At 37.7% G+C, this 26,601-nt stretch overlaps 1 protein-coding gene across 3 annotated transcripts in view; it reads right to left on the bottom strand.

Annotated features, from left to right (window-relative positions):
• Positions 1–412: 412 nt before the first annotated feature.
• AASS (aminoadipate-semialdehyde synthase) overlaps positions 413–26,601 on the bottom strand; it is a 52,001-nt gene continuing 25,812 nt past the window's right edge. For 2 of the 3 annotated variants that reach the window (XM_039328259.1, XM_039328261.1), the window contains 12 exons: positions 26,177–26,298; positions 24,727–24,756; positions 23,976–24,102; positions 21,286–21,396; positions 19,216–19,324; positions 18,260–18,400; positions 17,135–17,302; positions 15,557–15,652; positions 10,506–10,621; positions 8,749–8,837; positions 2,430–2,606; positions 413–1,925 (listed from right to left, as the gene is read on the bottom strand). In XM_039328259.1, coding sequence (XP_039184193.1) covers positions 1,807–1,925; positions 2,430–2,606; positions 8,749–8,837; positions 10,506–10,621; positions 15,557–15,652; positions 17,135–17,302; positions 18,260–18,400; positions 19,216–19,324; positions 21,286–21,396; positions 23,976–24,102; positions 24,727–24,756; positions 26,177–26,298 — 1,405 coding nt within the window. In that variant the 3' untranslated portion in view covers positions 413–1,806. The remainder of the gene's footprint in view (positions 1,926–2,429; positions 2,607–8,748; positions 8,838–10,505; positions 10,622–15,556; positions 15,653–17,134; positions 17,303–18,259; positions 18,401–19,215; positions 19,325–21,285; positions 21,397–23,975; positions 24,103–24,726; positions 24,757–26,176; positions 26,299–26,601) is intronic. The other variant, XM_039328260.1, reaches the window with a different exon arrangement.

Raw genomic sequence — 26,601 nt, 5'->3', positions numbered from 1 at the left:
TACAATATTAAAAATTGCTCTGACTTACATATGGCCCCCTCAAAATATCAGGGGGCTATATGTAAATTTAGTATTTGCAGATTTAACCAATTCCAAAAATACTAAGAAAGGAGCCAGAACTACCACTCATTGTATCTTGGAATTAAAACTCCTGGGAAAATTATGTTGGCATTAGTTTAACTATCTGAATGGTCAACAGTGTTTGGCTGCAGATGTCAGTGGAAACTCCACATTTTTCCCATCTGTACTTCCGAATTCTGTTTTCTTTTTTTCCTCTCCGGGATAAAAAAAAAAAAAAAAACACACACCTTTCTCTATTTGAGAATGGTTTTAAGGAAAACATCCTGGTTTCCTCTCTATGCCGTAAAACAGATAATTCATAGTACTTGTGTGACACTGGTCTGAAAGTCCATTAAAGAACAAGAACAGATTTTTATATGTATCAGATATTACCTAATATATTGTTTCTCTCCAATATTGAACCATGTAAGGACCTTACAAGACACTGCAGAATATTCTGTCTTCAAAATAATGTAAATAAATAAACTAATTGGCAACTTTATATAGCACTTCAGAATTTAGAAGTCGTCCAATATATAAAACATAATTTCAAGGAATATAACAATTGGCAAATGTAAAGCAAAGTAAATCTTTTTTCCTCCACAATAGGATTTTCTGCATATATTATAGAAATGTCTCGAACAATCATATCCTCAATACATAAAAATGCCACTGATTAATTTCTAGAAATTAAAAGTGCAACTGGAAAATAGTTTTCCCTTTGGCTATAAAAATCATATCTCCATTACAGCTGTATCAGTTTTATGACATTCAAAAAAACTGTTCATACATTCTAAGAATATGGGAAGCTGTAGTCCCAATACCTTTGGAGGATAACCAAGTTAGGAAAGGCTGGTCTATTGCACATTAACATCTTTTTAGGAGAAGGTCTTCAAAGTTCCAGTAACAGATCTTTTCCAATTCTGTTAACTGTAGCCTTTAACTGGAAACACCTAGACTGAGCTAGCTCAACAATATGATGTAAGTTTTAAGAAAGCCAAACTACTTTTGACTCTATAGTTATCATTCAAGGAATCGATGTAGATACTCATCAAGCATATGGATCAAATCACAAAGTGATTACAAAAATGGCTCATGGAAAAATGAATTACCCCTTATACATTCTTAAAAGACCAATGATATAACAAAACTTAACATAACCGTATCTGGGTGAAGTAGGAGCTTTTGAAAACCAATACTTTGGGCACTTAGATCATAAACTTCTTCATTTCTAATAAAGAGCAAATCATTCTAAATTTAGAATGTTTCAAAAATTCATTTTAAATACTGTACTAGAAAATAGTCTTAACATTCACCATATGCAGCAATTTTGCAGCCTTTATGAAACAATGAAAAATACCTTTGAACAGCCTTTTAAGAGCCTTGCCTCATGTATAAAAATCCTACATTTCTGAAGAAAAATACCATGCCATCCTATGATAAATATTGGGATAAGTACACAAATAGAACAGCTTACTTAGAAGTCATTGAGACTTGCTTCCAAATAAGTTAGTTGGGACTGTAGCCTTTAATAAACCCAATTCGATAGGATAATCTCATGTGAAAACCTGAACCAAAGGCTAGAGGTTCTCAAGATAATAGAAACGCTGCTGCTCTTCTGTTCATTTCAATGGGTTCAGCACAGACGACTTTTCAACTGAAGGTATCTGTGGCAGATTTTCAAGCTTCAATTTGTGCATATTAGAAACTCAGTGGATGGGTGGCTAAGAGGAACATGAGGTCTCCTTATTGCCTGATAACACTCTGCGTTGTGTAGGCAATGCCTTCTGCTTGAATATGCTTGAGTATTGGTCCATATATATCCTTTGTCAACGGGACGATCATACCTTTGTTGTTAATTTCACCTGAAATACAAAATAAGAAATAACTTATTATTTGAACAAATTTTAGAGGGGCATAACAGCATAATATAAAATTTCATTTAGGAAAGTGTAAGTACTCATTTAATAAAAAATACAATGGCATTCTACTTGCAGTTAAGGCTTGCGTCTTTATTTATTCTTGAAAAATTACTGCGAGTGTGTTAATTTCAAGTGAACAATTCACTTCCTTTCACTCAGAGAAAGAGAGGTGAAAGAAAAATTAAAATGGAGAACATACTAGGAATAGGAGAATAGGACCATTATGGGAAGTTACTCCAGACATATTTCTAGGTTAGAACATATCTTAACAAAATCTCACTGAATGTAACTGAAGCCCTTTAAAATAAGTACCCGGGCACTGAGGCTTAACTTACTACATAAATAGAAGGGTATAATAGACAGGAGGTATTTTATAACAAATTACCTAAAGCAATCACATTACTTTCAAGGACTCCTTAATTAAAAGAGGGGAAGAAAGATACATACCTTCAAGAATCATCTTTGCTGCAATAGCAGTAGGGTAACCCACCGTTTTGGCCATCGCAGAATACCCTTTATCATCTCCATACACCACAAGATTAATATATTTGTCTTCCAAATGACCAGAGGGATGTCTAATTCCTATTTCATTCCTCATAACTATCATATCTCGCTCTCCAGACCCTAAACAAAAGGAAATTGTTCTTAAAAAATTGACAAGTTGTGTATTAAAAGTGAACTGCAAAACTATTTCAAGAACAACACAACTTTTACTAATTTGATATTGAGCAGCAACAATCTGTTATTCATAGACAATGTTTTTTTGAAAATACATCTTTAAGTACAATAAAAGGATTATAATAAAAAAATTTGCACAGAGCACTGTTAATGCACCTTTGGAAAGAAGGAACTGAAAATATATCTCTATGTATATTTGTATGTGTTGTTATTGCTAGATAAAGTTTTAATGGTAAAAAAAATATGTACTTACATTATGAAACTCAGTTATCACTAAGTTTGCCATAAAATAAAAATGCATTAAAAACACCAGCAGTTTAACTCCCACCCTAATCATACTAAAGATTTGCTTCTCTATTTAAAAAGGTCATGTGATTCCTATACAGGAAAAAAACATTTGAGGAGGTTGAACAACATTTTGCCCAGTCTAGTATAAATAAATCAGCAGATGCTGGGAAAGTTGCTCTGAATAAAGGTAGCAGAATTATTACTGAATGCCTATAAGGATTTCCAGTCATCCAGGTTATTGCCATCCCAAAAAATGCTTTTTCAAAAGGCAACTGGACTTTTTTCCTTGAAGACATTTTGCTTCTCACCAAATGCCTTAAAACTACCCCTCTAGATAAGATCTACCACCTAGCTGACATTGCCTTGCCTGCTGTTCACAGAGAAGCAGCAGCATTACAGAGAGACTCAAATCCTCATTATCTAGACACCCACTCTATGGCCTATAAGCAGTTCAGCCGAGATTAAAATCCAAAAAAAGCTTCCTTAGGTCGATGGAAGATTGAAGAATTTAAAAGCAGAGTGGATCTATGGAAAGCTACAAAGAACCTACACTGGATGAACCTATAGAGGAGCTGGCACCTGAGTCTGATGAAAGCTGGGAAGTATGGAAATCATTCTGCAGGTATAACAAGATCCAGAGACACTCTGAACAAATGGGGCTCTCCGATGGCTTCTGTTCTTTGCAATTCTGGCAACATGCAAATGATAATGCATATCTATACCTATCCTTTGTTCCCCGATCAATGTACACTTGAGGACCTCATGGCAGCGTGACAGAACACAATTAATGTTGCTAGTTTCTAGACAAGATCTGTTTAATTTATACATATTTTAATCTTGTATTTTATATTTTATATTTTATGTCATATATGCCTTATTTTAATTGTGATGCTTCTGACATGAATAAACAAACCTGGGACGGCTGACACAACCGTGCTGATTAACAACAGATTTTCAAGTCCCAATTAGCACTGTTAAGTGAGGACTATCTGTACTATATTATTTGAATGTCTGACCATCTCAATGCTCGGCTGTTCCCTTGACATTAATTAGGACAGGTTGGATGAATCCATCTGGTATTTCCCTCCTTTTTATTAACTTCCAGATTCCACCCAAAAATATTCATTGGGTAAAATGGATACACTTAATTGTGGGATTAATTGCACAAATATGCCCATAGACATGCTCCCACAAAGTCCTTGAAATAACAAACGGACTGCTCCAGACACAGAATATATTTATCAACCATTTGGACAGGGTCTGATAAGAACACCTGCATAGCCTTGCATCTGGAGAGTGTCTGTTATGTGATATATTGTAACCACCCCTATATACATCTTTTGATTACGCTGTGTGATGTAAAAACTATAGTAACAATAAAATAGGGTGTTGGAGTCAGCTCTGGGCTCCCATCCTGAGATACCTGCGTGCGTGTCTCATTCTCCATGGGAGACCACCACATCTGGTGACCCCGACGTGATCCACTGAGGGATACGTCCCTGCCGACCCTTTACTTATCGCCTGGAATAGGCTTGGTGCACCCGACGAAGTTGCTAGCAACTGACTCCTCTTCATAAGTATGGGGGGTGGAATGTCTCACGCTCAAAAGCAGCATGTGGAAGAGCTGAGGCTACTTGGCAGGAAAAAATATCTTACTGATCAGGAACAGAAATTAACCCGTCACCTTTCTAAATCTGAGGCTGTTAAATTGCTTGCTTACATATGGGCTAACTGCTCATCCTATCCGGACTCTGGATGTTTAAAAGTAGATACATGGAGGAAAATCGGCGCCGTCCTCCATCAGTCTCCGAGAGCCCCCCCAGAGATTTTGTGCCTTTGGAAAATTGCCTATACCCTGATTCAAACCCATGCTGACTCGCCTCATCAGCCTTTATTAGATCCTCCATCGTACAAAAGTCCATCTGTTATGTTGGCCACTCCCTTACCACCTGGAGCAGGTTTTAACCCTCCTTCTGCCCCTGCAAATTCTATGGATCCTGATAAACAACAAACAGCCTCTCCTGTTCCTGCCACTTGCCGCCTGTCTCCCGGCCCGGAATCATCCGTGGTGCCTTTCAAAAAGCTTTGAACAATGGTGACTTGAGCGTTTCTGAACTATCCGAGACAGAGTTGTTCCCTGTTACTTATCAACAGATCGCAGCAGGCATAGTGGTTGATTGGGAAGCACTTCCCCTGGCTATGATCCGAGAATTGAAAAAGGCTACAAAAGATTATGGCATAACCAGTCCCTATACTAGAGGACTGATACACTCAGTTGCTAGTGCATATTGAATGTTGCCTCAAGATTGGAAAGATCTGTTCCGCATGCTTCTTAACGAAACGCAATATGTAGTTTTTGAATCTGAATATAAAAGAGAGGCACAAAAGAGAGCTAATCACCCAGGTTCACAATGGACAGCGGAACAACTCTTCGGAGAAGGCAATTTTGCTACCCTTAATGCTCAGGCTCAAACTTTCACCCCCTTTGCATTTCCGATCATTAATATTTGTGTTCTTTCTGCCATGGCTCGTGTTGATGAGTCTGGCACCCCGATTCAATCTTTTTCTGCCATTCGCCAAACTGCGACTGAATCCTATGCAGACTTTGTGAATCGCCTGCAAGTTGCCATTGAGCGTCAAATTTCAAACAGAGATGCAGCAAATGAAATCCTCATAAAATTGGCTTATGAACATGCAAATGCGGACTGCCAGTCCATTCTTAAACCACTTGTTTCCAGTCCCACGGACACTCTAGCAGACTTTCTTAAAGCCTGTCGCATTGTGGGAACCAAATGGACACTCTTGCAGCTGCAATCCAAAAGAGAAATCAACCCCAAGGCACTTGCTTCAATTGTGGAAAACCTGGTCATTTTAAAAAGCAATGCAGAGCCCCAGGAGGCGGCGCGGCTCGACCCGCTGCCATCCCCGGAGCCAAGCCCAAAACTGTGTGCCCAAAATGTAAAAAGGGTTTTCATTGGGCCAATCAGTGCCGTTCCTCTCAGTCCAATCGGGGAAACTAACAGAGGGGTCTGCAGCTAACCCCTCTCCAAAGGCTGCATCCTTTTCAGACTTTACTCCTCCTTCTGCTTCGCAATATTTTTCTGGCATTGATTTAAAATTGGCTTCTGATCTTTCTATTACTTTTCCTAATCTACTTACGGTTGCTGAAACCCTTTATTCTGGACCCTTGCCTCCGGAAACAGAGGGAATAATCCTTCCCACACCTGTTGCTCGGGAACAAGGAGTGTTTGTACTTCCAGGTATGATAGATCCCACGTATAGAGACACCCTAAAAGTCCAATTTTATACCAATCTCCCTGTCACAATGAACCGGGGGGATACGCTGGCACGCTTGGTTTTATTACCACGTGCAGCACCATCCATTCCAGAGGCTGCATATGCACCTCACTCTGGGAATTCTTCCTCTGATTTATTAGCACTAACAAAGCAAATTACTCCCCAAAAACTGGTGATGCCTTTTTTAATCAATGGCATTCTCTTCTCTGGTTTTGTAGACTCTGGTGCGGATGTCTCAGTCATAAGAACAGCTGAATGGCCCTCTAACTGGCCCCTCGAATCCTCACCGGCAGTCAGGGGAGTGGGAGGACTTTAACAAGCAAGCTCCAGTAAAAATTGGCTTACTGCACAACGAATCACAAAAGGCATTTCTGCTAAATTTAAACCTGTCGTCCTCCCTCTTCACACAAATTATGGGGCAGAGATTTACTCTCTCAATTTAATGCGAAGTTAACTCTGGAAGACTAATAATGCCTCCTTCACCCATTAATCTTGTACTTTTTACCTTAAACCTTTTGAATGTTTCTGGCACCCCTGGCTCAACTGCCGCAAGCAGGCATTTTTCTGCTTCTTCCACAGATTCTTCACGCCCCCAGGTATACTATCGACGTTTGCCTGATCCCACCTGGAAAGTGCCTGCCTCCCTCATTACCTGGGGTAGAGGCTACGCTGCAATAGACGACCATGGCGAGATCATTTGGACTCCAGCTCGTTGTGTTCGTCCTTATATGGCTCAACGTACACCACCTCAGCCAGGCATATGAGGATCAGGGACTGTGGGCCTTTAATGCTTTTGTACGGGATGCCAGGCGCACTGCTCTTACACTTAACATCACGAACTGTTGGATTTGCATGCAAATTCCTGGTGACAGTCGTGGTGACCTCATTTTCCATGCCATCCCGTTCAATGAAACAGGATGGAAGCAGCTGTGGAACATAACTACAGAAACTTTGAATATGACATATGCTGTGGGCGCTCGTATAATGGAACCTGCCAGATTTTGTTTTTATAGCACAGGACTATTCCGTACTGCCACTTATTTGGGAAATTATAATAATTGTCAACAAGTTATTATATGGAATTTAGCAAAGAAATGCAAATCCATCAAAAGCAACCTTACTAAGATAAACAACACTTATCGAAGCAATCAATGGACAAACATCAGTACCTACATGGCTTGCCTTGACATGGAATCCATAATAACATTTGCTAATGAGTCTCACCAGGGTTATTATGAGTTACCCGATATGTGGCTACTATGTGGCCGTAGAGCCTATCGCCAGGTGCCTAAGGATTGGAAAGACACCTGTACACTGGGCCTTTTGACCCCTGCTGTATATGCCTTGCCTCATTTCCCTGATGGACGCCTGCGGAACAAACGTGATACTGGCTCCTTGGATCCACCCCTAACATTGGGTGGTAGTTTAGAGACTCAAATCAGCAGAGGAATACTACCCAATCTAGGAGTTGCCATGAACTATAGGGACCTTCATTTGCTTAACAATTGGACTGTTTATATGTTTAATGAAACAATCAACAGCATTAAAATGATTAATCAAGAAATGGGGGAAATAAGGGAAGTAGTTTTGCAAAATCGGTATGCTTTAGATATTATTTTAGCAGCAAAAGGTGGTGTATGTGCTTTAATTCATTCTCATTGTTGTATGTATATACATGATTTTCAACCTAATATTTCTGCTACAGCAAGGAAAATGGAAATTATGATCCAAAATAATCCCTTACGCAGCGATGGATCAGGCACCGTGGATATTTGGGGTGCCCTTTGGTCCTGGCTACCGGATGGATCCTGGCTACGATCTTTGATTTCTATTATAGTAACCATTTTGATATTAATTGTATTGCTATGTTGTTGCAATCAATGTATTCCCTCCCTCCTGCAAATGTGCAAAAATGTTACGCCCTCCACTAGGAAGGACGCCTTAATCAGTGAATCAAAATCCCTTCTGGAACTGGAAGTGAGTAACATTAAAAAAACACAAAACGAGGAGATGTGGGATTAATTGCACAAATATGCCCATAGACATGCTCCCACAAAGTCCTTGAGATAACAAACGACTGCTCCAGACACAGAATACATTCATCAACCATTTGGACAGGGTCTGATAAGAACACCTGCATAGCCTTGCATCTGGAGAGTGTCTGTTATGTGATACATTGTAACCACCCCTATATACGTCTTTTGATTACGCTGTGTGATGTAAAAACTATAGTAACAATAAAATAGGGTGTTGGAGTCAGCTCTGGGCTCCCATCCCGAGATACCTGCGTGCGTGTCTCATTCTCCATGGGAGACCACCACACTTAACAACTGCAGCATTTGCTTAATGACTGCCACAAAAAATGATTGGAAAATCAGACAATCACCTATTGACTCCCTTAATGACTGCAATGACTTAAGACCATAATTCCTGGCTCAATTACAGTCATAAATTGAGGACTACATTGGAAAATAAAACTATGGGTGAAGAGCATATCGCCTACCATACGAGAGCTTTGCTTCCATGTGTTTGGCCAATGCATCCACTATACTATGTGCTGTTGGAACAGGTTCATCTCCAAGTAACCCCAGCCTGAAAGGCAGATAAAAACAGGTAATGCCAAGAACAACAAGAAGACTTTTCCCCTGTGCAGCAGAGTTTGATCTACAGGTGTAAAGGGCAGAAGATAAAGCACTTGAGCTGGTTTTTTTTATTCTATCCATATCTGAACAAGTATCATTACTGCCACTCTGAAAATTATATTTTCATGGACGTAGGTAGGCTATGTAACCTGAACTTACACAAATTTCGGAAACAATTTTCTTATTAAAAATTCACACCCTAAAACATCAAACTGGGAAAAGAAGCCTGAAAATCTATACTCTGCTAAGTACATATAAGATTTACAAAGATGTACGAATTTCACATTCTGCACAGGAATAACTGACAGGCAAAATTATAGTAGCCTTCGACTTATAACCATTTGTTTAGTGACCATTGAAGTTACAATGACATTGAAAAAAGTGACTAACCACTTTTCACATATGAGCATCCCCATGGTCACATGATCCAAATTTGGACACATGGCAACTGGCATATATCTATGAAAGTTGCACTGTCCCAGGGTCATATGATCACCATTTGTAACCTTCCCGGCCAGCTTCTGACAAGCAAAATCAATGGGGGAAGATAGATTCACTTAAAGACTGCATGATTCACTTAACAGCAAGGTCACAAAATGGGGCAAAACTCACTTAACAACTGCCCTGCCCTTAACAACATAAATTTTGAGCTCAATTATGGTCATAGGTCAAGGACTACTTGTATAATATTAAGCCTCTCTCTGAGTTCACCCCATATATTTATGAGGTGTACACCAATTTGGTACTCTGACATAAATGACAGATGAACAGCTATACAGAAGTATTTCTTTCAGGGGGTTTCAGGTTGCTACCATGCTTTTAGTCTCCTTGTGTACATTTGCTGTGCAGAGAAGGAACTCTATGAAGAAATAGTATAAATAAGATATGTAGCAGGGAAGTCTTAGTTTTTCCATTTCTTAGGGGGCAATTCTCTGCCCTAATGATTAAGCATCAAGTCTAAGAGAACTTTTGTGCCTTGGTATAAGCTATGGTTTTTTTGGGGGGAAACAAACTTTTCTGTTGATATCAGGCCTAAAATGAAGATGAGTTGTTGTTTTCACATTTATAAACATAATCCTGCCAGATGAGGGCTTTAGTATCTGTATCTGCAATTTACTATGTGAACTATAATGGCGGGGCTGTCTTCACCCACTTCCTCTCTCACATAAAATGAAGGCTGAGTTGCTTCTTACTCCTCTGGAATGTGTCCCTCCCTCCTACATTCCCTCAGTCATACGATTTGTGATCTTCAGTAAAGCATTCTATATTGAGCCTATTTAGCAAAAATCAGAATATTGTTGATACTTTTAAATCAGTACTTGTCTTTTGTTCTCTCTATAATTAGTCTCACTAATAAGGTTACTTTTGTTCTAAACAGTATTACACTCTTCTTATGGGTATTTGAGGGCTAGCAGCTAAAAAAACAACAATAAATTAACCTCTGCCAGTAATCTTGCAAGCAAATCCAAGTACCGATTTATTCACTGAGCTAAACATTTCAAGACAAACATGATTGAGGCACATTTTAAAGAAAAACATTATAACAGTCCCATATATGAAACATCTGAATGCTAGAAGTGGAGAAAAAAAGAGAGGAAATCCTACAATTTCCTCCTACCATTCCACTGCTTCCAACTGTTTTTTATTCTCGTTCAGATGATTGTAGACAGCCTGTTGGAGTTCATCATATTTGACAGAAGACTGAAGTCCAAGCAACTTACACATTAGTTCTTTCTAAATACAAACAGTTTAAGAAAAATGATTGAAATTCTGAAAACCAAGGTACACAGTCTTAAAAAATGCAGAAAAATATATATAAAAAAGAAACAGCAGGCAAGGAAAAATGGGTAAAATATCAAGATTTGTTAATACAGGAAAATTGAGAATTTGCAATCATGAGAACTGACTATAGAACAGGGGTGGGCACCTCTGACCTGTAGACTTTTGGAATTTTGGCTCAGTAATTCTTGGAGTTGAAGTCCACAGGTTGTAAAAGGGCCATAGTTGCTCACCCCTGCCATAGAAGGATTTGTTTTTTAATGGTTTCCGTATGCACAATTAAGGGAGAAGTTGAATATAGATAAAAAGCTACAAGGTACAGAACAAATGATGAACATGTAATTGCTGAAATGTATAAATAAATGACTGTTGAATTATGAAATATAAGATGAGCTAAAAAGTGCATGATAACATGAACTAAGAACATATTACAACATACAGATTGACCAGTGAGAAAGAATGTGGTTAAAAGAAGTGAAATTTATACTGTCTTATAATATAAGAGAGATTTTGATTATAAAATGATATACTGTAGGTATATATTACTAGAGAGATTTTATGACATATATTCAACAATATTGATGCCATTTATGGCTGTTTGCCATCTGTAATGCTTGAATTACAGAACTTTGGGAAATCATTCAGACCAACAAGTCCAACATTTGGCTCCTTCCAGCCCATCCCTCTCTCTCTCTCCCTCCCTCTCTTCATTTATTTATTTATTTATTTATAAAATGTATAGGCTGTCCCTCTTTCCTCAAAGTAATTCTTTAATTGGATTCACTGTATATATATCACTATATATATATATATATATCACTATATCTATATCTATATATATCACTATATCTATAGATAGATAGATAGATAGATAGATAGATAGATAGATAGATAGATAGATAGATAGATAGATAGATAGATAGATAGATAGATATCACTAATTGTTGTTGGAAAGGCCAAGAACATAATAATAATGATAATGATAATAATAATGATGATGATGGTGATGATGATGATGGTGATGATGATGATGATGATGATGATGATGATGATAAAGTTGGAAGGGACCTTGGAGGTCATCTAGTACAACCCCCTGCTCAGGCAGGAACCTCTATACCATTTTGGACAAATAGATGTCCAGTTTCTTCTTAAAAACTTCCAGTGTTGGAGCATTCACCGCTTCTGGAGGCAGGTTGCTTCACTTAATTGTTCTAACTGTCAGGAAGTTTCTCATGGATAGTATCTCTTATAAACAATTACTTAATTGGGACGGGAAAAATTGGCAATTAAAACTTATAGATGAATTAGCACAAGAAAATATTAATTACTCGTGGTTTCAGTACAGACAATTATTGGAAAGGTGGAAGATAGATTATAAAGTGGGTTTGATTAAAGAGGATGAGAATTTGTTGAAACAAATTAAAGATCAAAGTCGAACTCATATAAAAAGAATTTATGGTGTATTAGTGGAATTGGATTCAGAAACAGAATTAGTTAAAGATTGCATGGTTAAATGGGCTCAAAATTTTGAAGAACCGATTTTATTAGATACATGGGAGACAATTTGGGTGAGGAATGTTAAATTCACGCAAGCTCAAAACTTATGGGAAAATTTTTATAAAATGTTTTATAGATGGCACCTTGATCCACAAAAGATGTCTCGTATGTACTCAAATTTGCAACCTAAATGTTGGAGATGTGGCTGTCTGGATGCAACGTATTATCATATTTGGTGGTCATGTAAAAGTATAAAAGTTTTTTGGATTAAGATATGGTGGAATATTCAAAAAAATTTAATAGAAGGATAAAATTTACTCCACAATTGTTTTTGTTAGGTATTGTATCTGATTGTGATGATAAAGAAATTATTTTAATGTTAAACTTAATTACAGCGGCAAGGTTGTTGATAGGACAATATTGGAAGAAGGAATTTTTGCCGACTTTGGAGGAATGGTTTTTTAAAGTTTCTTATTTATCTGAAATGGCAAAAATTTCAGCTTATTTGAAAGATCAAATGCAAGAGAAATATTTATTGGTGTGGAAAAAATGGATAAACTTTATACAGTATAAGTATGATATTAGAAAATATTATTTAGCTTTTGAATAATTATATTTAAAGTTTAAGATAATGATTAGAAATGTAGACTTGTTTTGTCTTTTTTTCTTCTTTTTCTTTCTTCTTTTTTATATATATTGGAGTTAAAGTATTCAAAAATTTCTTTTTTGAATGTAGTTATATTTGTTTGAATTGTATTTAAGTTTAAATGGTTTTTTTTTTAATTCTAGTTAACCCTGTATTCAGCTCTGGGAAGAAGGGGGAGGGGGTTCTGGGGGGGGCTGGGAGGGAGTGGGTGAGGGATTTTATTGTAAAATTGTAAAAATTTATAATTAAAAAAAAACGAAGTTTCTCCTTAGTTCTAGGTTGCTTCTCTCTTTGGTTAGCTTCCACCCGTTGCTTCTTGTCCTGCTTTCAGGCGCTTTGGAAAATAGCTTGACTCCCTCTTCTTTGTGGTAGCCCCTGAGATACTGGAACACAGCTATCATGTCCCCCCTCGTCCTTCTCTTCATTAAACTAGACATACCCAATTCCAGCAACGGTTCCTTATATGTTTTAGCCTCCAGTCCCCTAATCATCTTTGTTGCTCTTCTCTGTACTCTAAAGAGTCTCAACATCTTTTTTACATCGTGGTGACCAAAACTGGATGCAGTATTCCAAGTGTGGCCTTACCAAGGCATTGTAAAGTGGTATAAATACTTCGTGTGATCTTGATTCTATCCCTCTGTTAATGCAGCCTAGCACTGTGTTGGCTTTTTTGGCAGCTGCAGCACACTGCTGGCTCATATTTAAATGATTGTCCACTAGGGCCCCAAGATCCCTCTCACAGTTACTACTATTGAGCAAGGTACCCCCTATACTATACCTGTGCATTTGTTTTTTCTTGCCTAAATGTAGAACCTTACTTTTTTCACCATTGAATTTCATTTTGTTAGATAGCACCCAGTGTTCAAGTCTGTTCAGATCCTCCTGTATCCTAAGCCTGTCTTCTGGAGTGTTGGCTATTCATGACAGCTTGGTGCTGTCTGCAAATTTGATGAGTTCCCCATCTATCCCCTCATCCAGATCATTGATGAAGATGTTGAAGAGCATTGGGCCCAGAACAGACCCTTGGGCACCCCACTACACATTTCCTTCCATGTAGATGTTGTTCCATTGAGGACCACACGCTGAGTACGGCCAGTCAGCCAGCTACGGATCCATCTGGTGGTGATGCTGTCTAACCCACATTTTTCTATCTTATCAAGTAGTACAGCGGTTCTCAACCTGTGGGTTGGGACCCCATTTGGGGTCGAACGACCATTTCACGGGAGTCGTCAAACAATGTAGTCCGCCATTTTTTCCCCTTTTCCTTAGCTGTGCTATTCCCTTTTATTCTATTGGCTTTTGAAAGCCAATAGAATAGACTCTCTTGAATAGAGTCTAATTCTATTGGCTTTCAAAAGCCAATAGGAATTGTCCAGGCTGTCTCTGCCCTGCTGAGCCCGCCAAAAGTCCCATTCTGCAAACGGTGCTGCAAGTTGTCTGCAGCGAAGGCGAGCTGTCTGGAAGTTTCCACCCCTCCCTGCTGAGCAACTACTAAAAATGTAAGTAAAAGAGGGCCAGGGGTGGGAGGTGGGAGGCCGGCAGGCGCAGGGAGGGTTGCTGGCACGTGTGGGGCCCAGCAAGTGCCTTACCTCCCTTGGGCTGGGCCAGCTGGTGGCCCCTGCACCATCTCTGCCGCTTGCCAGCTACGCCTCGGCCGGCGCAGGGGGCGGCACCACGCATGCGTGGCACTCCCGGGCAGGGAAAGTCCTCGACTTATGACCAGTTCAGTAGTCCTTGACTTATGACCGGTTGGGGGTCGCGGCATTAAAAAGGTTGAGAACCACTGAAGTAGTAGGTTGTGGTCTACTTTGTCAAATGCCTTACTGAAGTCTAAGTAAATTATATCCACAGCATTCCTCTGATCCACTAATTTTGTCACTTGGTCAAATAATGCAATAAGATTTGTCTGGCATGAACTGTTTTTGACAAACCCGTGTTGGCTTTTAGTAATGACTTTGTTTGCCATGAACGGCCATTTTATCATATTTGCTAACTTTGTGAAAAAGTTTTTTAAAAAGCTGGGTACAAATACATATGATGATGCAGAGAATTTTAAAAATTAATATTCACCTAAAACCAGAATTTTTCCTAATAGGACTTAAAGACAGACAACTAGAAAAGACTTATGAAAGTTTTGGTTTTATATATGGGAACTGCAGTGAGGCTATTATATGCACAAAGATGGAAAAATATACAAATATCCACAATGGAAGAGTGGATCAGGAAGATGGCAGAATGTGGAGAAATTGCTAAATTGACTTATTTGACTAGGGAAGGAGCAATAACTACTTTTATAAAAAACTAGAAATCCTTTATGAACTTTTTGTTAAAAAGTGATCTCTGGACTTATTGATTAAAGGGGATTATAGATGGGAAGAAGGAAACTATGTTATATAATTTGGGGAATTAATTATGCTTGCAACCTCTGCAAAGATTGGAGTTGCTTTTTTTGTTTCTCTTTTCTTGATACTGTACATTTTTCTTCTATTTTACTTTTTATATCTTTTTCTCTCTTCTATGTTCTTTTTACTTTTTCTGTAATTTTAACTTTGTAAAAAAAATCTTCAACAATGGTGGCCTTTGTGTCCAGAATCTCTCAAGAGAAAATGATTTTACAGGTTGGCTCTTATTTTCACTAATTTAAAACATTACATTTTGTAAACGTACTAAATTTACAGGAACTAGTTGATTATCATACCAACCTCAATTCTATTTCTCTCATTTGGAACAGGTGTAAGAGTACTTACCCATTTTACAGAAGGTGTAGTTGCACTAAGCATAGGGCATGGTTCTGGATTTATTAATCCCAATTTCACAAAACCTTCTATAGCTTTACAATAACCCTGGAAAAGACAAATGGAAAGGATTAGGAAATGACACAAACCTTCAGACCTGCTAACCTAATAAGCATGAAAACAGCTCATGACAATATTGGAATACCACTGAATGATTTTTCAACTTTTCCAACAGGCTATTTGTCAGAAATCTGAAAATTGTGCACTCATTTATGCTGGAACAATAGTTGTATAAATTCTAGCATTTGTATCATCATAAAATCTAGTACGACAAAGGCTATTATATAAATAAAATATAGGGGGTTTTTTTTCCAAATCACTCATTCATCCAGCCCATTACTACTTATATCAATTAGCCATAGCAAAGCTTTAAGCAGGGGGATCTTGCGGGCACTGTAGGATTTCAGTCCTTCACGGCGTAGTGTGTTACCACTTGTTTTCTTGGTGACTATGGTCCCAGCTGCCTTGAGATCATTGACAAGATCCTCCCGTATAATTCTGGGCTGATTCCTCACAGTTCTCATGATCATTAAAACTCCACGAGGTGAGATCTTGCATGGAGCCCCAGACTGAGGGAGACTGACAGTTATTTTGTGTTCTTCCATTTGCGAATAATCACACCAATTATTGTCACCTTCTCACCAAGCTGCTTGGCAATAGTCTTGTAGCCCATTCCAGCCTTGTGAAGGTCTACAATCTTGTCCCTGACATCCTTGGACAGCTCTTTGGTTTTGGCCATGGTGGAGAGTTTGGAATCTGATTGATTGATTGATTGATTGATTGATTGATTGATTGATTGCTTCTGTGGACAGGTATCTTTTATACAGGTAACAAGCTGAGATTAGGAGCACTCCCTTTAAGAGTGTGTTCCTAATCTCTGCTTGTTACCTGTATAAAAGTCACCTGGGAGCCAGAAATCTTGCTGATTGATAGGGGATCAAATACTTATTTCACTTATTAAAATGTAAATCAATTTATAACTTTTGAAATGCGTTTTTCTTGATTTTTTTTGTTGTTATTCTGTCTCACTGTTAAAATAAACCTACCATTAAAATTATAGACTGATCATTTTTTTATCAGTAGGCAGATGTACAAAATCAGCAGGGAATCAAGTATTTTTTTCCCTCACTGCAAGTCACTTTTTTCAGTGCAACAGTTACTAAATGAATGGTTGCAAGTTGTGGACTACTGTGTATAAAGCAGGGGCTATTTAAAAAATGCCTCCTGTTCCAGAACTAAAAACCAAAGAGCAATTAACTAATATTTTAACTGGTACAAACATACAGTACCTTCAGCTCCCTAACACAGGCATGTATTTATTACAAACCACAATGATGCAAAAATGATGTGTGCATTATGATATCACAACACAAAAGCCCAGCTTTTCACCCTTTTGTTCCCTATCCCATGCAAATACATAATCCATGTGGCTTGAGTCATGACATCCATGCTGCCATTTCCCTCCTCCCCTGTGGGTGCCCATGCTCTCTCTATGATCAATCACACTTCTATAATGGCAAATGTACCTACCTTGTACCTTAATGTTCCTCTTAAAAGAGTGTGAGCTGATTGAATACCGTAAGGTTCAGCATATTTTGTACTATCCCTGTTTGGAAAACCTTCCAAATTTAATCCTGGGAAAAAATCCATGACAGTAACAGAATCAAGCAAAGCTCCTCCGGCTGGAATATTAATAATCTAAGGATTATGAAAAATAACAATCATGTAAGTGTACTATATTTGAGGACAGGGCCCGCCAAACTTTTAAGCTCCTCTTTAAAAATGCCTGTCTCCCACAATTATGAAAGTTGAACATCTCTCCCAAGTCTTATTTATGGCCACTTCCTTTCAGGTCTCTGCTCTGTCCTAATTTCTCTGTTTTTTTCCCAAGACCTTCAGTGTGCTACATTACACACAGAGTCTGCATTCCCTTAACAGGAACTTCTTAAGACAAGTTTTGACACTGCCACAAATCTTACTGGTCTTACTGATTTATGCCCTAAAAGCCAAGGTTACTATTCAGAATTAGGAGAAAGTGGGTTTTCCCCTTCCTTGCTGGTAGCTCATCAATGTTTTGATTTTCTTTAAAACAGTTTCCAGTTATAGCAACATAAAGACTCTTCTTGCTTTATTATTTATCAAATTTATCTCTCCCATAGAGTGATATCTTCCTTGATCACCTAACTGTTATGTGGTTAGGTGATCAAGGAAGATATCACTGTATTGTCCACTGATTATTCCAACAGTGAGGAACTAGCCAATTTAGTTAATAGAACAGGTGACTGGCAACTAAGGCTACATTTCCTTTAGCCATGGATGAGATGGGAAAGAAAACTCTGGAAAGGGTAGTGATATGAAAATGGCTGTCTTTTGATTGGCTCAGTTGTATCTGCCTCTGCCTAACTTAAATTGAAAATGTTGCATTAAGAACTAACTTTGTTCATATCAGCAGTTTTCAAAACTCCTCAATCTGACACAGCTATAAGCCACTTTTCATTTTAACATATATATATGTATACACATGGAAACCAGTTTGGTACAATGGTTAAAATCAGAAAGCTAGAAACCAGGAGTTCTGGTCCTGCCTTAGAGGTATGAAGCCAGCTGGCACTCAAACATACAAATGTATATATTTTTAAAGAGAAATTACGTCACCTCTCCATTTTTTAAATAGGTTGCAGATTTAACTGTGTTTAGTAGGACTCCCTGTGGACTCCAGCTAAATTTATATCTCAGGGGGTTGTCAGAATATTCAGGAGCAGGCAAGCCTCCACAGAAGGAAGTGTAGGATATCACCTGGAGTGGATGCAAATAAAGATCTCAATTTAAATTCGGTTAGTTTATCCAATAGAGATTCTGAATTTATTTAACATGGCCTAACTCTATATTTCTAATTAATCTAGTTTTACAGTATTCTGCAGAAAGGCATCTAAGACATTTATACAGTTTTCTTTAGAAATTCATTCATTTAACTTTTATAATATCTAGTAACAAAAAATTAAAAATTAACTTAGGATCTATTCATATAAACCTACAAATTCTAAGCACAAACCAATCACACAGTGAGTTCATGGCAATCCTATAGCTGTCTATGAGCTTCAGAAAAAGAAATGGGTAGACATGAACAGGATTCAACCCCAACCACAATTCCAACCCCAACCCTAACCCAAACCCCAATCCTAATCCTGTCCCCACCTTATCCATAATCCTATAAAAACTAATAAAATCTATATATAATAAAAAGAAATGGGTAGACATGAACAAGATTCTACTATACACCCCTCTGAAAATGATGGGATTTATTATAAATTTATTAAAATTACAGCAGCTGCATATTATTGGTTTCTGTGGGAATTAATCATGATTAATTTCAAATGTATTCTGAGCGTATGGACTTGCTTTTCTCAAGTGAAATTCAAAATTTAAGATTCATCAGAATTTGTCTTTCCCATTTTGTCTTTGCATGTGGTAAAAGCTGATGCTTCATAGAAAAAGCAAAGAAAAGAGGAAAGCTTTTATTTATTTTTTTAAGGAGGAAGAGGAGGATAAAAACAAAACTGGGGACAAGGAGCATGGGCTATGACTTGGGTTCTTTTTTCAGTTGAGCTTACCGTAGCACCCACTTCTTTTGCTTTATCAATACATTCCATTGCCAACATATGATCGAGGCCAGGATCCAAACCCACTTCACTGATAATGGTAATGCCAGCTGCCTCTGTGCTATAATACAAGGAAAGCTGTCAGGTGAAAGGAAACAGCAAGGTATCTCTACAAAGTACAGGTAGCCCTCTACTTACAACCATTCATTTAGTGACCATTTGAAGTTACAACAGCACTGAAAAAAGTAACTTACAACCATTTTTCACATTTAACACCATTGCAGCATCTACATGGTCAAGTGATCAAAATCTGGATGCTTGGCAACTGGTTTATATTTATGACAATTGCAGTGTCCTGGGGTCATGTGATCACCTTTTGCAACTTTCTGACAAGCAAAGTCAATGGGGAGACCAGATTCACTTAACAACTGTGTTACTAACTTAACAACTGTAGTGATTCACTTAACAATTGTGACAAGAAAGGTCCTAAAGAGGGCAAAACTTACTTAACTTTCTCACTTAGCAACATAAATGTTGGGTTCAATTGTGATCATAAGTCGAGGACTACCTATATATTCCCCTGCTGATTGAACTCAGTAGCTCCCAAACCATCCTCTAACACAAAGCTTTTCAACTTGCAATTGTTAAGAAGTGTGGATTTCAACATCCAGAATTGAAACCCATCCTGGCCGAGGAAATCTGAGTATTGAAGCTTGTATGTCTTAAAGAGGCCAAGGTTGAAAGACACTGCTCTAGCAGGTGGGTATGTACAATTAATTGTATTTCAAATTGTTTTCAAATACAGTATCTCTGCAGTGAGTAGAATGGGCCACACTTGTTTCCTTCAGTGAGTAGGCTATACTGGTATACATGTGCTTTCTACACATAAGCAATTATGAGGAAAAACCAGTTTTTAACTTAGGTAACTTTTCTTCAAAGAGGGGTACCCAACTTTCAATTCATATGTACCATATTTTTTCCGTCTATAAGACACACCCTTGTATAAGACGCTCTGGTATGTGAGTTTCTCCATGCCGATCAGCGGAGCACCAAACAGCTAAGCTGGCAAATCCAGAAGTTCGATCGGCCGACAATCTTGCCCCCACCCGTTAGTGGCAAGCCCATAGGGGCTTGATACCTGCACCAGGTGGCATGGCAACCCACATAGGCATGTCCTGGTCTGCGGAGGTTACCATTATTTTTCCGTGTATAAGATGCTGCATTTGTATAAGACACATCTGATTTTTGAACTTTGCAGGAAAAAATAGCATCTTATACACAGAAAAATATGATAGGTCATATGTAGTCTTTGAACTTCCCTCCTTCCTTCTCTATGTCTCCCTCTTTTTTCTTTCTTTCCTTTCTTCCCTTCCTCTTCCTTCCTTCCGTGTCTGTCTGTCTGTCTGTCTATCTATAGTCTGTCTATCTATCTATCTATCTATCTATCTATCTATCTATCTATCTATCTATCTATCTATCTATCTATCTAGTGTATCTTCCTATTATAATTGCCAAAAGCCATTGGCATGAGTTCCCAATGAGGTGGGAAAATTGAAAAAAAGTTATTTCATGTGCCTACAACATGTTTAATAGCTTATAAAACAAAGCAAAAACTTGGGGATGGACGGCTGGGAAGCCCAGAATATAGAGGCATGACATCATCTAGCCTGTTTTGTCTCATCCTCAGCTAAGTGTTACCACCAAAAGGCTGTTCGTATTTCTTAAGCAAGGTGATCCAGCAATGGTTTGCAAAGGATTTTGAGGGAAAAAAACCTGGCTAGCTATCCATTCTTGCTGGAGGAAGTGACATCTGAAGGGGAGGTGAAGACCAGCCAGACTGTTGTCAGTTAGCAGCACTGCAGAGCTGTCATAAACCTTGCCCCATTTGTATGTTTGTCACAAGGTGGGGGCAACGTTGTGACTTAGCCATGCTGGATTTTGATATACTGATTAAAATGGCAAATTTCTGTGGCTGGAGATAATCCACATTTAAGTCATTTTCCTGACTTAAACTTATATTCAGCTTCAAAAATGATGTTGAGAAATCTGCAGAGGACGCCAAGTACTCAAACATGCTCATACCTTTTTTGTAGCTCTTTCATTTCAGGAGTTAGGTAACTCGCGGTCACCAAATTCACTCTGCTGTCAATGCATTTCTTAGCAACCAGAGGATGGAATGAATATGGCAACAAACTAAAATGAGAGGGGGGAAAAGTGAGGGGAAGGTCATCGCTAGAAAATGCCAATTCTTTTCTATGCTGTCAAAACAGGCAAAAAACCCAAGTCAATGTTGTCTCATTTCTCAAGAGAAAGATAGCCATAATTACCAATTTCTATAAAATCAGTTTAATTGGAAAGGTCACTCTCTGACTTTTAAAATAAGGTTAGAAAGTGAAAAGAAAAATATCTTTTTTTCAGGCATAATTACATCCACAAATAGTATTCAGTATCAAGATTTTTTTAAAATAAATTTTCTGAGAAATGATCTAACTTGTCTCTAAATATGAATTGCTCTAACTTATTTTTCAAACATTATTAAGCAGCATTTTTGCAATAACATATAAAAATTGCTAAATGACATTTTGAGAGGGCCAGGGTACATGATACATATGTAATGGTCCAGGTTTAAATCTGGAATCTCTCATGAAAATTTTACCTATACCTTTTCCTGTTTCTACTCAATCATTATGGGAAATCAATAGTTGCCAGTGCTAACTCAAATGGATCAATACTTAATTAAAACTGAGGCAATTAATGCATTTACTTCTTGCTACATGAGCTTTCTTGTGTGTGTGTGTGTGTGTGTGTGTGTGTTTGTGTGTCTGTGTGCAAGCACTCACACACTCAACTCACAGAAAAACATATTTCTTAGGTCCACGTCATAGTCCATTGAAATCAGAAATATGAACTTCTTCAGTCACTATGACTAGTTTGACATTGAATGAATTGGGTTTAAAATAGCAGAAGACAGAGTAGTTAGAGAAATTTGATATACTGTATGTGCAGTGGGATTTTTAATTATGCGTAAGATAATAATAATTTCAGACAAATGGCTGTCAAGTCTCTTCTTAAAAACTTCCAGTGTTGGAGCATTCACAGTTTCTGGAGGCAGGTTGTTCCGCTGATTAATTCTTCTAACTGTCAGGAAATTTCTCCTTAGTTCTAGGCTGCTTCTCTCTTTGATTAGTTTTCATCCATTGCTTCTTGTCTTGCCTTCAGGTTCTTTGGAGAATAGCTTGACTCCATCTTCTTTGTGGCAGCCCCTGAGATATTGGATCACTGCTATCATGTCACCTCTCGTCCTTCTCTTCATTAAACTAGACATATCTAATTCCAACAACCGTTCCTTATACATTTTAGCCTCCAGTCCCCTAATCATCTTTGCTGCTCTTCTTGGTACTCTTTCTAGAGTCTCAACATCTTTTTTTACATCGTGACGACCAAAACTGGATGCAGTATTCCAAGTGTGGTCTTACCAAGGCATTGTAAAGTGGTATTAACACTTCACGTGATCTTGATTCTATCCCTCCGTTAATGCAGCCTAGCACTGTGCTGGCTTTTTTTTTTTTTTTTTTGGCAGCTGCAGCATACTTATATTTAAGTGATTGTCCACTAAGATTCCAAGATCCCTCTCACAGTTGCTACTATTGAGCAAGGAATCAGCTATACTATACCTGTGCATTTGGTTTTTCTTGCTTAAATGTAGAACCTTACTTTTTTCACCATTGAATTTCATTTTGTTAGAAAGCGCCCAATGTTCAAGTCTCTCATGATCCTTCTGTATCTTAAGTCTATCTTCTGGAGTGTTGGCTATTCCTGCCAGCTTGATGTCGTCTGCAAATTTGATGAGTTCCCCATCTATCCCCTCATCCAAATCATTGATGAAGATGTTGAAGAGCACTGGGCCTAGAACAGAGCCCTGGGGCACCCCACTACACACTTCCCTCCATGTAGATGCAGTTCCATTGAGGACCACATGCTGAGTACAGCTGGTCAGCCAGCTACAAATCCATCTGGTGGTGATGCTGTCCAACCCACATTTTTCTATCAAGTAGTAGGTTGTGGTCTACTTTATCAAATGCCTTTTTGAAGTACAAGATGCTTCAGCTTTTGTATTTATTGTCTTTTTAATTGTATCTTTGTTGTTTAGTGTTGATTTTTATTGTTTCCACCCAGTTATTTACTGCAGTTGCACAGCCACATTCAGTACATTTTTAATAAATTAAATAAATAAATAAGATCAGTGAATGAATATGGGCCAGTTACTATCTTTCTTCTTTCACACAGATGTTGTAAGAATAAAATGGGAGGGAGGGAGTTTACATCTCATTAGCATATATAATCCTGAGTTCTTTGGAGAAAAAAACACCAGAACCAGAGAATATACTGTATATTTCAACTAACCTGGAACATGTTCTTAGTTAAAAAAAAACCAAGTTTTAAACAGTAATAAAAAGGCAACTTCTATATAAGACCAAATGTATTAATATATAATCTTTTGTGAATTTCACTATATTTCATCAGAGTTTACTTATGACAGATATGAACATAAACATTTAGACTTTATTTTTGAGATCATTTTATCATGATAATTCATTTTTATTGTTCAATGCTAATGCTATCTACTAATGGGACCATATTGTGGATGTAAACACTTAAAAGGCTTCAATAAATAAACCTGAGTGACTGCTAGGAATCAGATACTTAAATTATCAAGCCTTATTCTGGAACAGTTCATTTGCACTTTCTGAAATTCATGATCAAATACCGACCTAATTACAAGATTATGTTTCTTCACCAATGATGATAATCTCTCCTCTTCTGTGATGTTCATAATGATGGGAACAACATTATTGTATTTCTTGGACAACTGCTCAAGTTGAGTCTTCATGATAGAGGCTATTGGAGAGTATGAATGATAGTTGAAAAAGACTGGCTCCCACAGCATTTTTAACTTGTATATCATCTTTGAGAGGTATGCTGCCTCTCAAAACCATAACCTGAACCAGTGCTTAGCGTTAGCAGATGAGATCACGAAAACCTTGCTCTCATGCACTCCTCCTCCACTGAAACAATGTCAGAAAGTTTCACATCCTTATCAGATTAGGCATAGCTTGCTGAACCATCCAGAAAATAAGGGGTTTATCTCTGAGATATAAAGCCCAACTGGTCATGTAAACCAATAATGGAAATTTTTTTAGTACCTTAGCCATCACAAGTTGGCAAAATTATTTTTCTTAAGCAATAAAATAGGTGTAATAAACTTCTGTGATTTGCAATGGTTTCTTAAGGCAGCCATTAGAACGGGGGGGGGGCAGCATTTTAAGATGAAAGGAGAATGAGGTATCAAATAGATTAGAGCAATAAAACTTCAACAAACAAGGCTTATTGCTGAAAAATATTATCTGTAGAATCAGGGACCAAAAACTGAATATTCTCTAAAACCATGTTGTGGTACACAGTGGCAAGAACAGGAGGAGTATTTAGCTAAAACTAAGCTAATCCATGCAGGCAAAGCAGTACCTGTTCTAGGACAAAGGCTCACCGAAGAAACTGTTTGGAGGGGAAAGAAATCGAGAGTATCAACAAATGAAAATAATGAAATGGTGGCTTAGTCATTCTAAGCCATTCAGGTCAACTACTCCCACATTCTCCACCAGACAGGGAATTAAAGTGGGTGACACTGTAGGCAGTCAGGAACATTTTAACTCAACTTGCTAGCAGTTGGATCTTCAACTAAATAAATAAGGCAAAAGAAAAAACACCCCACCCAACAATTTTATCAGTCATGGATGGAGAGATGTTGAAAACATCACTAAATAAAATTTCAAAAATTAAAGAGTAATCACAGTAAGAAGGGCTAGCCCAAGATTCCATCCAAATCTCAATTCTCAAAATCTCAATTCTGCAATTTAAAAAAAAAAATGCAGAGATGCTAATGCAAGTATTGGAAAAGTTAATTCCAAAAGAACACAGCATATTTCAGGGAGAAGATCAAGCAGCACATTACAAACATAAATGCACAGAGGTATATTGGGTTAATTTCATCTTAGATAAGCATCTCAGATGTGTTTCTTTTTAATTTATAAACATGTATAAACCTCAGTCAAAAAGGCAACTCTAGCCAGCTTCCATATTAGTCTTTAAAAAACACACACAACATAATAATAAAAAACAGGGCACTGAGGAAGAGCAAAGCAAATATTGACACATGCAGGCCTGCAGATGTACAGAATCCCATCTGGTACTGAAACACAGGCTTGCCTTCTTCTGCTTTTACCCATTTTTTGATGTAATTCAGAAATCAGTAAGTGGGATACAAAGTAGTTGTTTTCATAAGATTTAGTTCAAAAATATGTTTTCATGGTAGGGTGCTTCTGTAAGAGTGATGCTCTTCTGCAAGTAGAAACTATGTTTATTCCACCCAATGGCTACACAGGTGGTCCTTGAGTTACAACCATTTGTTTAGTGGCCATTCAAATGGCACTGAAAAAAAATGACTTACGACTAGCCCTTGCACTTACAATCAAACCCCATGATCAGGCAAAAACAAAAAAAATTGGGTACTTGGCAACCAGCATGTAGTTACATTGGTTACAGTGTCCCAGAGTCATGTGATCACCATTTGCAACCTTCCCAGTTGTCTTCTGGCAAGCAAAGTCAATGAGGGAAGTCAAATTCACTTAATGACTGCCTGACTCAGTTAACTGCATTGGATTCATTTAGCAACCATTGCAAAAAAAAGATTGTAAAATTGAATGTGATTCACTTAACAGCTGACTTGCTAAACAATGGAAATTCTGGTCCCAATTGTGGTCATAAATTGAGGACTACCTGTATCCTAGCCAATAATAGAAGAAGGAACAAAGACAGAATCCTTCTCAAATAAGTGAGAAATATTTATAAATACAAAGCAGTTTTCCATTAGTTTTAGCAATGCTGAGATTTTAGGGTTATAACCTTACTTACAAACCTGCTGTTATTTCAACACTGGGATCTCTTGTAAGATATTCTATTACAGGCTCAGAAACATATCCAGATCCAAGTATTAAAACCTTCTTTTTCTTATCCATGGTCAGGGACTGCATATATTCCCTACAATATATACAATTAAAAGTGAGTTTCAGTAAAATAAGCAACACAATTGTTAACATTATAAATTTGCTTTAAAAACCTTTTGATTAGTAGGGTTTTATTCCTTCAGAGCTCATTTAACCTCAGCCCATATGAAAATATTTTCAATATTGCATTTGCATTTGATTGTGAAAAATGGTCAGTTTAATGGTGTGCAATTTTATGCCTCTATCCCTATGCCTCTACAAATTCTACCAGTAGCTTTACACTTACAAGATTACAGTGAAATCAATATATATTTCCTTCTGCTGTAATCATAATATC

This window comes from Crotalus tigris, unplaced genomic scaffold, assembly GCF_016545835.1.
Source record: "Crotalus tigris isolate CLP2741 ecotype Arizona unplaced genomic scaffold, ASM1654583v1 scf7180000024375.2447938, whole genome shotgun sequence".
Lineage (NCBI taxonomy): Eukaryota > Metazoa > Chordata > Lepidosauria > Squamata > Viperidae > Crotalus > Crotalus tigris.
This window is presented reverse-complemented; position numbering and strand designations above follow the sequence as displayed.